Source organism: Corvus kubaryi, unplaced genomic scaffold (assembly GCF_017639235.1).
Source record: "Corvus kubaryi isolate FWS band 111438036 unplaced genomic scaffold, C.kubaryi_AGA036_p1.0 37301, whole genome shotgun sequence".
NCBI lineage: Eukaryota > Metazoa > Chordata > Aves > Passeriformes > Corvidae > Corvus > Corvus kubaryi.
Genome location: NW_024581094.1, coordinates 350448 through 365073, shown reverse-complemented (window position 1 = coordinate 365073; position 14626 = coordinate 350448). Strand labels below are relative to the sequence as shown.

The window sequence follows — 14626 nt, the reverse complement described above, 5'->3', positions numbered from 1 at the left end:
CCACTCTTCCCTGTCCCACCATCCCCAGCCCCACTCTTCCCTGTCCCGCCATCCCCAGCCCCACTCTTCCCTGTCCCGCCATCCCCTGTCCCAACCCCGCCCTTTCCTGTCAGGCTGTCCCCTGTTCCACCATCCCCAGCCCCACTATTACCTGTCCCGCCACCCCCTGTCCCACCATCTCCAACCCTCGCATCCCCTCTCCCACCATCCCCTGTCCTGCTGTCCCCATCCCACTGTTCCCGGCCCCACCGCCACTGCTGCCCCTTGGCTGGGCTGACGAAGGTCCGGGTGGCTTTTCCCACCAGTGGCCCAGAGGATCCTGAAGGTGAAAAACCACGTGCTGGCAGTCGGAAGGACACTGTACCCACTGGAGGTGACCCCGCACGCTGCAGAGCTGAGCCCCGATGAGGTACTGAGGGGCCATGGCAGCCCCAGCTGCTCCCACTCACTCTGTGCCTGGCAGACAGCTTGGGAAGGGAGACCTCACTCTCTCCTTTAATCTTAATTACACTTAAATCCATTTTCATTCATATTCAAATGAAGACTTTTTTCTGTGCTAATAGCACAGGGACAGCCTGGCAGCCTTGTGGGCTCAGTCATCTGGCGTTTGTGCCTGTCAAATGAAGGATAGTCAGGCTGGAGAGAACAGGCACTTTTCTCCAGTCCATCTGGTGCCACATGGGGAATTGTGTTAATGCCTCTGCCATGTCATCAGCTGGATGTACAGTGTATTGTTCCTCTCTCCTTCTCAGGAAAGCTTAGGATACAGACATGCTGGTGTCTAGGGAGCACTGGGGAGTTCTTGCCTTTTCCTCCAGTCTCAAGAGACTATGGCAGTAGCCATGTCTTGTTTTTATGTCTGAGCTTTTTGGGGCTCGGACATAAAAACGAGAGGCAAGGCCAGGCTAATTCCCATACCCTTGTTTTTTGCATACCCAAAGCTTTTTGCAAGTCTATGGTGCCAAAAGTGCTTGAAGATCTGGAGCTGAAGCTCTGCAAAGGCAAGAGGGCAACTGCATTTCAGATGCAGAAACAATAGTGGATTTATTGGGTTTGGGCTTTTTGAAGAACTCCGTGTGTGTAGAAATGTGCAATTTCCCCCTCTGGCTCCTTGTCTGCAGACAGCTTTTGACAAGTGCACGAGGTCAAGGACTTGCTTAGCCTGGGTCTTTTGGTCCTGTCTGTGTCACGGTCCATCTCTCTCAAAAGTAGGATGCTGAGGGAGAGAGCTGGAAGACTGTGTCATCTCTTCTGTCATAGTAATGCAGGGGCCAGGTGCAATTGCCTTCTCCTGTACCTTTAGAAGGGGTTGGTTTTGGTCCTTGCTCTCTCACTCCTTTGCTATCTACTTGCAGATCTTCCTATGTGTGTGCATGACAATTGACTATGGCAAGCTTCCCACTGGCAAAATCCTCCTGAGGGACTTGCAGAAAGGCTACAGCAATGTACAGTTCAACTTTGACTCAAAGAATATGCACTGCATAGTCCAGGGACCGTTCACTGAGCTGCAGACCTTCAGCAGAGACCTGCTAGGCAGCCTGAACCTCAGGAACCAAGCCATTGGCGAGATCCTCCTGCCAGCTTCCAGCCGTGGGGCCAAAGAGATGGGAATGCATGACCACCAGCAAGTGCCTGACTCCCCTGGGTCAGCACAAGAGACAGCAAAGCTGCCAAACTGGGACCAGGTGCGTGAAATGGCAGCTGAAGTCCCATCAACTCAGAGCCCAGTGGGTGAGGAAGCTGGGGAATTTTTGAGGAAGCTGGAGGACTTTTCCCTAGCAATGGACTTGGACATTTACTTGTACATGCAGAGGTTCTGTGCTGCTGAGTACCAAGGTGTGCTGCACCAATATCACGTGGATGTGGTGGATGTTAGTGGTGATGGCATTGCTGTATTGTATCTTCAGCCATCTGGAGGTCTGTCTGGGAACGTGGAGGCCTTGCAACAGGCCCACCTGGCCCTGCAGCAGCTCTACCAGCAGCTGGAGGTGAGCCTGCGCAAGGAGAGGATTGCTAAGGAAGGGCTGGGAATGGACAGCCAGGCACTCAGCACTCTGACACAAGAACTGCAGCAGCTGTATCCCCACTTGCTCTGCCATGAGGATGTGAAGCAGCTTTATCTTGTTGGAAACCTTGTTGATGTGTCCCAGGCCAAGCAGCACCTTCAGGATTGTGTCACCAGGAGAGGTGCTGCGCACATGGTTGACACGCTGAGCAGCTCCCAACCCTCACACCTTGCAACCTCTGGCACCACAGAGGCTGCACTACACCTGGCCAAAGTGCCTGTGGATACTTCAGCCACAAGACTTAGCCCAGGCAGGCCAGAGCTGAAAGGTGAGTTCAAGCTAGCTGCCAACTTCAGTGCCCTGAAAGCTGACAGGTCTCAGGCTGGCCAGAACCTCTCGCTGGATCAGGACTCTCCACCAGTGGGACACGTGCAGCTGTCTGGGAAACATTCATCAGAGATAGATGCCTCTGGTCTGAGTGACCCAAGAGCACTGACCCAGCAGTATCGGCCTCCCACCCCTGTGACAGATAAGGTTCTGGGGTCAGCAGCAGAGCCTCAGAAGAATGACCCCACAGAAAGGGACCATATGGAAGGAGGTGCCAGACTTACAGGACAAAAGGTGCTGTTGCCCTTTGTGAGCAAAGAAAACAGGACTTTTCAGCAGCCTGAGGAGTCTAAAGGCTCAGGTCCCGTTAAGCACCACTCCCTGGCTGGCATCTCCAGCACCTGTGATGTGACATGGACCTCTTCTGCTTTAGACTCCAAATCCTCTGCATCCAGGCCTCTGCTGCGACGGTCCAACAGCTTCTCCCTGCCAAGGTCAAAGGAAAGCAACGACTCCGGAGACAGCAGCAGCAGGGTGAGTGAGGAAATGAACCTGGACTCTCTGCAGTGGTTTTACCTGAAAGATGTCTGCCATGCCACTACTGATGAGCTGTGCAGGGCTGGAGGGGTGCACATCTCAGAGCGCCACGCTGGGGACTGCACAGTGCTGACGCTGCAGGCAACAGACAGGAGAAGGCTGCTCCAGGCTAAATGGAAGGTGGAAGATCTTGTGCAGAAGTGCCCTGACTTGGTGTGCCAGAGTCTGAGCTACTCAGAGCTCGCTGTAGATGGTCCAGATGACAGTGCCCTGAGTGAACTGTGCAGCCTCTTGCGAGGAAAATCCTTCCAGGTTGGACTCAGCAAAGACAAGTACAAGCTATATCTTGTCTGCCCCAAGGAGATGGTGCCAGGAGTGGCTGAGGCATTCCACATGTTTTCTTCCAGGAGGCTCTGTGCTGTGAAGTCTTCATCTATGTCTCCTGGACTAGAAAGTACAGGGAAATCAAGTGTCATCCAGCCAGGCAGAAGCCAGGACCCAGTGTTGGATGCAGCCCTTCCTGGCAGCCCAAATTCCCTACAGCACCTGAACATCAGCAATAAAGTAGACTCTACAGATATGCTCAGGGCTTCCTGGGTGCCAGAGGCTGAGGAAAAAAGGTCCTCCAGTCCTTGGAGGTTCCAGCAGGCTTGGGAGAAGGAGGAAGCCAGGGTCCGTATTGATTCTGGGGCTGGGAGAGGAGGAAGCAGCCTTCTGAGCGTTGGTGCAGGGGATAAGCCAAGTCCTCCTGGCCTGAGGGAGTCCCAGGAACAGCGGAAGACAAAACTGTCTCTGGGGGAGCCTGACGCCACCCGGCTAAAACAAGTCTTGCCAGACAGATTCCAGTTTGCAAGAGACAAGAGCAGAGGAGGCCACAATGAAGCAATGGGACAGCAGCACTGTCCAGTCCCTGCAGCTGACGGAGCTCCTCAGTCTCTGCCCACCTGGCTATCCAGGGCCACGGCTACTGAGCCACCACCAGCTGTGGCCCAAGAGGAACCTGCAGCAGAGGCCAGGGATCAGGGAATGGCCCCGCTCCCAAAGGGCAGGAGCAATGAGCAGGAGGAGCCTGACCTCCCATCACAGCAGAGAAGAGACCCCAGCCTTGGACAGGAAAGCAGCACAATCCCTCTGGGCCAGTGTGATGCTTGCCAGGGCTCAGGTGTGACCTGCCAGGGCGCCTGCGGTCACGCCTTGTGCAGGACATGTTTTGCAGCAGACAGTACGCAGCCAGCTTGCTGCAGATCGTCCTCCACTGCCCCAAGCTGCAAGATCTTGGGGACATTGAAGATCTCCTCCGTGTCTCAGAGCCTGCCTGGATACTATCGAGACCCAACACTTCAGCTTGCTTACAGCATCCCTGATGGCGTGCAGGGGGTAGGTACCCAGCGCAGGGATTCCCCATCCCACTGCAGCCCACACGGTGGGGGTCTGTCAGGGTGGTTGGGGGGAAAGAACAGCCACAGCTCCCTGCCCCACATGCAAAGCAGCAGAGCTACTGACCTATGAAAGGCAAAAAGCCCCACACCAGGTTTTGGAGCAGTTTGCTGCTTCTCAAGAACGTGTGATCTCTGGTTTTAGTTGACATTGACTATCAGCCCATGGGGCCCATAGTCATCAGTGTAGGTTTCAAGCTAGACAAAACCTTAGAAATCCCCTCGGAGGCACAGCACTCCAGCCATTGTTTAAAATGTCTTATTCCTGTTCTAAGGTTGGGGACCCTCACCCAGGACAGCCTTACAAAGGGGGGAATTTTTGTGCCTTCCTGCCTGACAACAAGGAAGGGCTGAAGACAGCAAAGCTGCTGAAGAAAGCATTTGAACGCGGGCTGACATTCCAGATCAAGTCCTGCAGTGGAGAAGAAAAAGTAACATGGGGCTTTATCCCCCACAAAACCTCCTGGGATGGAGGCAAAGCCAGGTATGGCCCAGCTCATCCTAAGCTTCTGGGTATGGTTGTGGGTTTTTTAGCAACTGGAGGAGGAGAACCATGGGGTCCAGCTCAACAAATCCTGTCAGGGATGGCTCTTCTACCCTCCCACAGTGGCAGAGTTGCTGCCTCCCTTTGCTTCAGTTTGCAGGGCAGCTATGGCGTGGCAGACCAGCCCTGGCACCCTCCAGCTGGAGCAAAAGCCTTTGCCCATCCCACAGCCATAAATGGTGTGGAAACCCATAAGTTCCCTATGGACAAGAATTCTGGGCCGTGTTCACTTCCAGCCTTTCCCATGACATGGGCCTGCAGGCAGCAGGACAGCCCCAGGAGCAGGACTTCCACTCTCAGCCCCTGCTGAAAGGTTGGGGCAAAAATAAAGGGCTGCTTCCCACTGTGTTTTTGGCACATCAGCAGGGTTTACAGTGCTTCCCTCTCTGCCCCACAGGAATGGCTACCCGGATGCCCAGTATCTCCGGGAGGTTGGCGCAGTTCTGAATAAACTGGGCCTTGCGTGATTCTCCCACAGCCACGGCCTGTGGCTTCCCTTTGCCTTCCTTTCCTGCTGAGAAAACTGCAGCTTAACAAGAGACAGCTCAGGAAGAAGCAGGTGTTTGTCAAAGGAGCTCCTGCGTTCCCCAGATGTAGCCAGAAATCTGCGCGTTAGCAAACAGCAGCACCTCCGTCCCTGCCCCATGAAGGCCTCAGCATGGATCAGTGCTTCCCAGAAACTCCAGCTCCTCTTGGATGTGTGTCCTGGCAGCCAACTGCAGAACTTATTTCATTCAGCTGACTGCAGGCTGAGCCCCGTGTGGCTTTCAGTAGCATGACCCAAACCCGGGCAGGAGTCTGCATCTAGTCCAGCCCCAGCTTCTGGAAGTCTCTTCCGCCTCCTGCCACTACAGGTAGGTTCCAGCTCAGCTGCTGCCAGAGCCCAGGCTGGAGATGAGCTGTCGCTAGTGTCAGCTCTTCACACTGACAGTTCAGGCCTCTGCAGACAGCCCCATGCTCCAGCCCCTCCCCAGCACCTGCTCTGAAGCCAGCAGGTGACCTGGTGCTCTCTTGAGGAGAACATTAACAGCTTTCAGCACCCACAGCAGCTGCCTCCCAGGGACAGTCTCTATGCTGACAAATAAATGGGATTTATTCTCATGTTTGGTACTGGCTGTTCATGCCTTGTCTTAACTTCAGCCCAGGCACCCACTTCAGTCCCACCTGGCTACTGAGGCACAGAGCCCAGCTAAGGACTTTGCAAACAAAAATCACCATGGAAGAATGTCAGGAACAACACTCAAGCCAACAATTAATAGTTGTCCCTGAGAGCAGAGGCATCTCCTCATGCTGGGAGTGTTACACTTTGTCAATCAAACCTGCCCTGAGCTGTGGGCAGAGGGGTCATGACAACAAAAACCTGAGCAGTGTACTGTGGAAGGTTTTGTTATGCATTTAATTAACATTTGAAACACATAAGGCATATGGTAACAGTTGACAGAGGAGCAGTACACATTGTAGTCATGTAAACAGCAGTGGCACAGTTGTTTTCTGTCCAACTTGGTTACACACACAAAGCGAAATATATTTTTTAAACAGAAGATTTGCTATCTGTCTGTAGGATGACCATCACTCATATCACATATCTGCAAATCAACACAATTCAGACAGTACAGACCAGACCATATGCTGTAAGAGGCTCACTCAGAGTCTAACACGTTTCACATCATGCTCATGTACTACTTGCCAATAACACTTTGCCATCACGAGGGCTCAGCACACCAGAGACTTCAGGCAACCAGAGTGGTTTAACACCTATGATAGCAGCTGTCAGCGGGCCAGGATCCTGCATCAGTTGAAGCCTGACTCACACAGTGCTTCTTACTTCTCCCTGGCCAGTCAATTCTAGTTTAATACAGGTGTCCAAAACAAAACATAGAGCTGAACTCCTTCCCAGAGCACTTGGCAGGGGCCACCTCTGTTCCCTTCCCCTCCTGCAGTCAGCTTGCAACACAAGTGAGCTTCAGAGAAACTGAAGAGTCAAAAATGTGGCAACCAGCTGCCTGGTGATAGCAAAGGAGTTGCACTTTGTCCCAGACCAGCAGCACCAGGCTGGGAGGCCACTACAGCAATGACAGGAGAGGCACTCGCACTGAGCCCCCCCGGAGCAGGCAGGGCTGTGGACACCCCCTCCCGCTCATCAACTCCTTACACTTTCACTTGGACTCCTCATGGCACAACCTTTGAGTCAGACAATCAGTAAAATAAACATTAAATTGCACTTCTGGAATGGCACACATGATTAAGTACAGGAATCTCCCAGTTCCTCAGTAGCACAACTTTGTCCTAAACAAGCAACATTGAATGGAATGATTTTTATCCTAGGGTTTCGTTTTGGTTTTTTTGCTTTGGTCCTTAGTATACAAACCGGCTGGTTAACTTGATTAAGACACTTGAAATTGTTTTACACAGGTTCTATACTGGCCCTTAAAAAAGAAGTAAAAAACCAAAACACAACCAACCACACCCACCTAGAGCAGAGCATTGAGAAGGGGCGGAGGATTGCAAGGTTACAGTTAATCTTGGTCTTCCTGTAGAAAACACTGTTGCTACCAAGAGACACAAAATAGCCAGTGCTGAACTGAACAGGCAGTAACTGCTCGCCATTCCTGCCTTGATAAGGGCTTCAGGAATTCCTAGCTAGAAGACATGTGAGCAGCTACCCCAAGAGAGCCAGGAGCTGGGATTGTTTCCAGAGAGCCAAGGCCAGAGCAGCTGATAAAGCCTCACTCAGGGCTCACTCTGGAGCCAAACAGCTGCCCTGGGGGAGACAAGGGCTTTACAACAGGTCTTATGGACTGGGGAGTACAGAACCACCAGGTCAGCCCTGGAAAGGCTGGAACACCCGGGGAGAGAACAGCTAATTCACGGAAAGTCCAACAACACCACCAGTGTTCACAAAACAGAGCTAATAAGAGTCAAAACAGGGTTTTGGCAATACTTTGAAAGGCCAGAATGGAAAAGGCCCCAGTGACTTCCTAGTCATGTAAGCAGAAGGCACCGAGATGCTGTTTCCCGTGGCGCACAGGAGGCAGCAGGTCAGAGGGGTCTGATGGGAAGCTGCCAGGCTCCCGGGCTGTGAGAGCCGTGCCACGCCGCCTGACCCAAGGCCATCCATGTAAGGCACTGAGCACGAGCTTGGCTCAGAATAAAGCGGGGAGAGGATGTTACTGTGAAACACACCATATTTTTCCCTTTTCGTGCAGAACCAGAAGATGTGCAGGGTTGCGTGCCTTTTGAACATGCTGCCCTGTCAAGCCCAGTTTCTCAGAGGAACAGGTCCAGGCTTTCCATTTCAGCAATTTAGACAGTCCTTCTGTTTTCACACCTGGTAAAGCAGCATTAGACACTGTTGGATTTAATCTAAATTAGCATGACAGGGCAGGTTGAAAGAAGCAGCAAGATTTTGGATTCAGAAAGGTAAAAAGTTGTGCTTGTGAGTTCCATCAGCCCATGTTTATGAAGTTCAAGAGATGAACTGACAAAGATCTCTGAGAGGGCTCCAGGACTCCTCTGAGGTTGTAGGGAACCGGGTTGTTGCAATATTTAAAGTCAGCCAGGGCAAGACCCCTGGAAGCTGTGCCTATGCATTTCTAAAGATCTCTGGACTGAGCCCAAGCACCTGAACCACAAGCTGCACTGACAGACGGGAGCCCCACTGGAGCAGGCTGAGGGAGAACCCCAGCCCTGCATGGCATGGGCTCTCTTGGGTGGCGGTGGGGCTGTATGCCCAGCCCTGTGCCCAGTGGGTACCTGCCCTCCTTGGGCCCTGGGCCCTCCCTGTGGGCTAGTTAAGCAGGATTCTTGTCTCAAGGTTTTGCTTCTGGAGCCCGAGTTCTTCCATGATGAGCAGCTCTTCTTGGTGCCCTCGAGTTTACCATTTCAAATCCAAAATTAAACCCAAAAGCCCACACCTACAATCCGTGATAAGTAAGCACCAACAGCACCAGAGCTGCCCAGGGCTGCAAGCAGGGTCCAGTGGGAAGGACAGCATCACCCAGGACTCAAGGTGCTCACAGAGCTGGGCTTAGGTCTCTACACAGCTCTGTTTCCAAATGCACAGAAGGAAAGAAAAGTAGAAGTGAAACAAAGTTCTGGTATAGGAGAAGCACTCCAGGCAGCTCCTAAACCCTCAGCACTGGAGCCCCAAGATACAGATTCAGGGGAAGAAGAGTCAAGCCCTACTGCAGCAAGTGAGCTAGAACACGATAGAAAACTGCTCAGAATATGCAGGTTAAGAGGTTTGACACACAGCTGGGCTGTTTATCATCTAACTGCTACCGTGGCAACAGCTTTACTAACCAGTGTGCCCCAGGGAGAGACAGGCCAGAGGACTGGCTCTTGAAATTTACTTCCCAAACTGCAACAGTGTACAGGGCACTGCACAAAGCATTAACAGGGGATTAGTTTGTTTCCATCTCAATGAAGTCCAACCCAATACTGCAGCCCTTGGAAATAAAAACACGAGGGTGAAGCCCTAACAATACCAACTCGGAGCCCAACATAATAAAGCACAGAGCCAACATCAATTTTTCCAGTCGTTTGAGACACAGTTGAGTCCTTATGGTCTCTAAGAACCAGACACTGCTCAGATCTCTCTATACAATTTGGAAATAGAAAATGGACAGGATCAGGTTACCTAATTGAAACTTTTCTTCTCTAGTCAGACATAGCCCAGCCCAGCCTGTCAGGTTATTTACTGTCTGCACAGAGAACTGACTGCAAATGAAGTATGATATGCCATAGACTCCAAATTGCCAGGATGGCCAAGGCAAAGACAACATGAGCTGTTACTGTCTGACTGTGTTAGTGGCCTACAAAAAGCAGAGGGAATAGAGCCCGGTTAGTGTGAACAGAAGAGAAACCCCTGCTTGAATTAAACTAGGCCAGCTGTGGTTTTCCTTTGGCTGTGGAGGAAACATCCTACATTTGGCCAATGCTCTGCTGAACAGGCTTCCCAAAGCTGACAGCACAAACGCTTCAGCAGGGCTCAGTTTCTGCAGAGATACTTGGCAGTTGTTACAGTACATTGCGCCATGACTTTACAGTGACAGGCTGTGCAGTTGTTAGTCACCAACTGCTTGGAAGCTTCAGCCTCACTGCCAGAGAAAAATAAGGTTAGTCTGGAAATTCAGTAGAGAAACAAGTGGTTAGAAAACAGTATGAAATAAACAGGCTTCAAAAGAGAGAGCAGGAGGCATATCTGGCAAAGGGTCAGTCACAACAAGAGCATGCAAACCTCATCTGAATGATAACCATGATGTTCTTGTACTGGTGAAAGATGGAAGATACTGATCTGTCCATTTCCAGGTCCCAAAGAGATCAGGGAATTAAACCACGAATTCATAATCTGCATACATCTCTTCTCCTTAGTTCTCTGCTTTTTTAGATTCTTCCTTGGGTGCTTCAGGAACCAGAATGACTTTTCCAACATTCTTCTTTTCTTGCATCTGCCTCATAGCCTCTGCCACCTGGAAGCAAAAGGAGTGTGGTAAGACCCCCACCCACTGCAGAGTGTGTCCATGCCCTTCCTGGCCCCCTCAGTCCCCCCAGACCAGTCTGAGGCATAGCTGGGAGGCAGCTTTCCTGGCAGTTCAACCAAGTCCCAAGCATTCAGGTGCCTCTGCATAGGTGTGTTTTGGACAGACCTGGGCAACTACCCCAGAAAGACAATAGGAAAACTGTCCTCAAGAATTCACACAGACAAACCTTGACACACACAAGGATGCTCTGCTCACACAAACGTGGAAGTGCAGTGTGTGTCACCACAGCTTCCTCTCCAAAGGGAGGGGAACTGCAGGAACCTGGCCACCTGCCAGGAGGAAAAAGCCTCTACTAGCTGCACAAAACAATACATGCACAGAATTGTATCATTATTATCATTGTTTTTAAGCACCTGGACCAGGCCTGGAGTCAAAGTTTTCCTTAGGCCTTTGCATCAGACTAGTTCTCAGGTATGAACACTGACTGATCATCACTAAGTTCTCTGCTCCCCTGCAGCAAGTCCTGCTCCAGCACAGGATTTCCAAGGGAAGAGCCTGACTCTGCATGGACACACGCCCATAACCCTGAGCAGAGCAGAGCTGCTGAAAAACCTGCTGCTCCCTTCCAACATCCTCATTCTGCTTCACTGCCTGGGCTCTTTTGCACTCTTGGAAGGGCAGCAACAGCCTTCCCATCTGTCTGCTTAATTACAGGGTACAGACTACCGAGGGCATACTCCAGTCTGATGCATAACCCAGCCCCTTCCTGGCTGCTGCTGCCCATGGAGCTCAGCTGAGCACCTGCCCTGCTCCACAGGGACACTGTCTAGCATTGCCCAGCCCTATGCATTGGAGCAGAATAGCCCAGCCACTTTACTCAGCCTTAATATTTTAAAAGGAATAAGGCACTGAATGTCTGAGAACAGATGGTTATTAGACATTTTCAACAGTTCAGCCCCCAGGAACAAGGCGCTCACTCTGTACCACTGCCAGCCTGTATGTTAGCTCAGACTCACCTGGTCAAAGGGCCATACAGAGTCTATTTTGGGCTTGATTTTGCCTTGACTGTACAGGTTAACCAGCTTGGCTACAACACTTCTGATAAGCTCAGCTTCCTCATCCATGTATCCAAGATGGTAGCCACATACAGCCTTGTTCTGGTGCAGCAGCTGCAAGGCAGTGATGCTGAACTGGTTCCACCAGGTTTTAGCCATAGCCATGAGGTTCTTCTTCTGCCCAGTGAGCAGGTTTGCTACACCTGAAAAGAAGGCAAGCCACAGATAAGCTGGAACACAGCCCAGGAGGCAATGGGCATCCCATGGAACAGCTCAGACCACGCACAGGGGAACAGCCACTCAGCATAGTGAGAGACAGAGCTGAGAACTGGATCACAGCAGAACCTGCCCAGCTGACCTTCAATGGAAACAGGCACCTGCCTCAGCCTCCAGCTATGCAAAATTTGGATTATCAGCACTCATATGGCAAAAATATAGAACGACTACTCTCTGGCCCTCCTAAGGCAGCAGCAGTGCAGTTAGACTGGAGGGCTGGCAGAGGTAAGAAAGGGTTACAAGTGACAGCCAGCCAGGCTGGCAGGACAGCTTTCCCCTTCTCCTACAGCCCTGCTTCTTCAGGGGAATCACACTCTGCAAAGGCCGGGACAACCAAAGCAGCACACTGGTGCAAGTGTCTGGAATCCCACTGGGGGTTGTGTGAGGGCTTTGTCTATGGGACAAAATCACAGTGTTCCAGGGCTGGGGAATGGAGAGATAAGTATTCAGTAGCCTCAAACCTCATCTCCCACACATCCTCTAAAAGAAAAGCAAAGCTGTGCATTAACTCAGCCTAGAAAAAGCAGCTATGCCAGTATTCCTCTGCGAGGACATTCCAGCTTCCCCTGCAGGCACCAGCTTTTACTCTAAGAGAAATTTCACCACGGGAGGGAAGAGTCCTGGAGCCTGTGAACACAGCTTTGGGGACAAGACACAAATCTCACTCCCCTCAGTGTCTCACCAAGGCAAAGCATCCTGAAGACCTTCATGAAATAACAGAACTACAACACAGTGCAGTGAGGAATAGTGATGGTCCCTGACAGCCAAGAACCCAGACACGGAGCATTCCTGTGTGGATCCCATTCTACCACCACACAGTCTCTGGGTTTGGGCTCCTTGCTCACACTCACCGTAAGTGATGAGTTTGCCCATCGGCTTCAACAGGTTAAATGCTTTGGACGTATCAGATCCTCCCAGCGGGTCCAGGACAATGTCAACACCTAGAGAGGGAATTGGGAGCAATTAGAAGTTTCTCTGCAATCGAAAGAAATGCAAAACAGTTGCAGAAGTCCTCCACCTCATCATACCTTTGGGAGAGATTTTCCGGACCTCCTCTGCATAATCCATCGTTCGGTAGTCAATGGGGTGAGCAACTCCACTCTCCTTGAGTGACTCGTGCTTGGAGGCAGATGCTGTGCCAAAAATGGTGACATTTTCTACAGTCTTGCACAGCTGGATGGCAGCAGTTCCCACACCACCTGGAAATCAGCAGTGAGAAAGATTTAGAAGCAAACAGCCCCAGCAGTCAGAAAAACCTCTGAATAGGTAAATTATCCCTGCCTGTACCAATCACACAGCACAGCAGCCTGGGGAATAGTGACTCTGCCTGGTGAGGTTGATACCTGGGACACACTGGGAGAGACTAAGCCCAGCCACTGGGAAATGGGGCAGCATGAAGCCTGCATCTCTGCTAGGTGACGTTTTGTCAGTCCAGCCCCACTCTGATCATTTCCTCACCCATGTCACTTACTCAGAAGATGCATGGTGAAACCAAGAGTCTCAGCAAGAACTGTTTACCTGCAGCCATGTGGATGAGGACACTCTGGTTGGGTCTCAGGTTTCCAAAGTCAAACAGAATCATGTAGGCAGTGATGTAGTTAACAAGAAGAGCAGCTGCTTCTTCGAAGCTCATCCCCTCAGGCATTGGGAAAGTCTGACTGGCAGGCACATTCACAACTTCTTGCCAGAGCCCTGACCTAGCCAGGACCATCACCTTATCTCCAACCTAAAATCAGAGGACAAGGTGAATGGAAATAAGCCCCCAAGCCTAGCAGAAGCCATCACACCCTTGCCCTCGGTAAGTCAGAGCTAGTGCATGCACACTGTTCTCTGTGCAGAGGTCTGCAGGGACTGCAGCAACCCAGGACTCAGGCAGGAGACCACACCTGCTCCATCCTCATCGGGAGACTGTAGCACAGCACCTCTCACCACAGACCTGGGCACACGCCAGGAACCCCAGAGAGACCACAGGCACTCCATGCTCTGGCTTTGTAGTGGTACCCAAACCCAAACTATGGTTGCCCAAACCAACCATTAGACCCATGTTGGATCCCCAACAACGCAAGAGGGATGAGGATCATGTCCTGCCCTCCTTACCCAAGCTGGGAGCAGAAGTCTAAACACCGAAGGCTATTACTGCTGCTCCTTGTAAGGATCATCCTGCCGAGAGGCAGCAGCCTTTGGGAAACGTTTAGTAGCATCCATCATGGAAAATGCATGCCCAACCTTAGGAAAACCTCCTGAATCTAAGGCACACGGCCGTCCCCAGCTCCTCCCTGCGGCTCCGGCCCCTCAGCCCGGCCCGTCGGGTGGCTGCGCTTCCGTCCCCCTGGAGCAGCAGGATTCCTGCCCGCCCTGCCCCTTTGTCCAGGGCCTTTGTCCGCCGCCCGGTCGCCGCCGAAGCCTCCGCGGGTGGGATCGGACGGGGCCCTGGCGGGGGCTCAGCGCTGCCGGGGGCCGCCCCGACGGGGAGTCCCGGCCCCGTTCCGGCGGGTGGAGCGGCCGGGGCTGCGGGCACCGGGCCCGGCCGGGGGCGGGGTCGGGCGGGGCCGCACCTGCGGGGCGGCGGGGCGCTTCGGGGCCCCGTAGCCCTCACCTGTCGGTCGCGGACGCCGTCGCCAAGGGCGCGGACGGTGCCGGCGCACTCCATGCCGGGGCAGACGGGCGGCGGCGGCAGCCGGTCGTACAGGCCCTGCCGTGCCATCAGGTCGGCGAAATTGAGGCCGCAGGCGCGGACGCTCACCGAGACCTCTCCGGGCCGCGGGTCAGCGGCGCGCCGCGCCTGCACCTTCACCTTGTCGTAGCCGCCGAACCCCGTCAGCACCAGGGCCCGGTGCTCGGCCGCCTCCCCGCCGCCCGTCGGCGGCTCGGGGCCGGGGGCCGGCTCGGGGGCGGCGGAGGCCGGGGCCGGCTCGGCGGACATGGCGGTGCGGAGCGGCGAGAGCGGCTGCGGGCGCACGGC

The 14626-nt window shown here is 52.9% G+C and overlaps 2 protein-coding genes across 2 annotated transcripts in view; one reads left to right on the top strand and one right to left on the bottom strand.

Moving 5' to 3' along the window:
• The window catches only part of LOC121664490, a 6247-nt gene extending 296 nt beyond the window's left edge, over window positions 1–5951 (top strand). Inside the window, exons 2-5 of the mRNA XM_042027811.1 lie at window positions 306–409; window positions 1356–4247; window positions 4582–4790; window positions 5248–5951. Coding sequence (XP_041883745.1) covers window positions 306–409; window positions 1356–4247; window positions 4582–4790; window positions 5248–5317 — 3275 coding nt within the window. The 3' untranslated portion in view covers window positions 5318–5951. The remainder of the gene's footprint in view (window positions 1–305; window positions 410–1355; window positions 4248–4581; window positions 4791–5247) is intronic.
• Window positions 5952–6220: 269 nt separating this feature from the next.
• Window positions 6221–14600, bottom strand: VAT1 (vesicle amine transport 1). The gene is made up of 6 exons (XM_042027812.1): window positions 14261–14600; window positions 13183–13390; window positions 12693–12863; window positions 12516–12605; window positions 11350–11591; window positions 6221–10321 (listed from the first exon to the last, which is right to left on the bottom strand). The coding sequence occupies exons 1-6, from the start codon at window positions 14585–14587 to the stop codon at window positions 10220–10222; spliced, it is 1140 nt and encodes a 379-aa protein (XP_041883746.1). The 5' UTR covers window positions 14588–14600; the 3' UTR covers window positions 6221–10219.
• Between the last annotated feature and the right edge of the window lie 26 nt (window positions 14601–14626).

What these genes read in the sequence shown, in the direction of transcription:
- VAT1 (XM_042027812.1), bottom strand. Translation starts at nt 14,587, where the DNA reads ATGTCCGCCGAGCCGGCCCCGGCCTCCGCCGCCCCCGAGCCGGCCCCC. An exon ending in GGGCAAACTCATCACTTACG is followed by an intron (nt 11,592 to 12,515) that starts GTGAGTGTGAGC and finishes CCTTCTTTTCAG; the next exon opens with GTGTAGCAAACCTGCTCACT. An exon ending in CTGTATGGCCCTTTGACCAG is followed by an intron (nt 10,322 to 11,349) that starts GTGAGTCTGAGC and finishes TTTTGCTTCCAG; the next exon opens with GTGGCAGAGGCTATGAGGCA.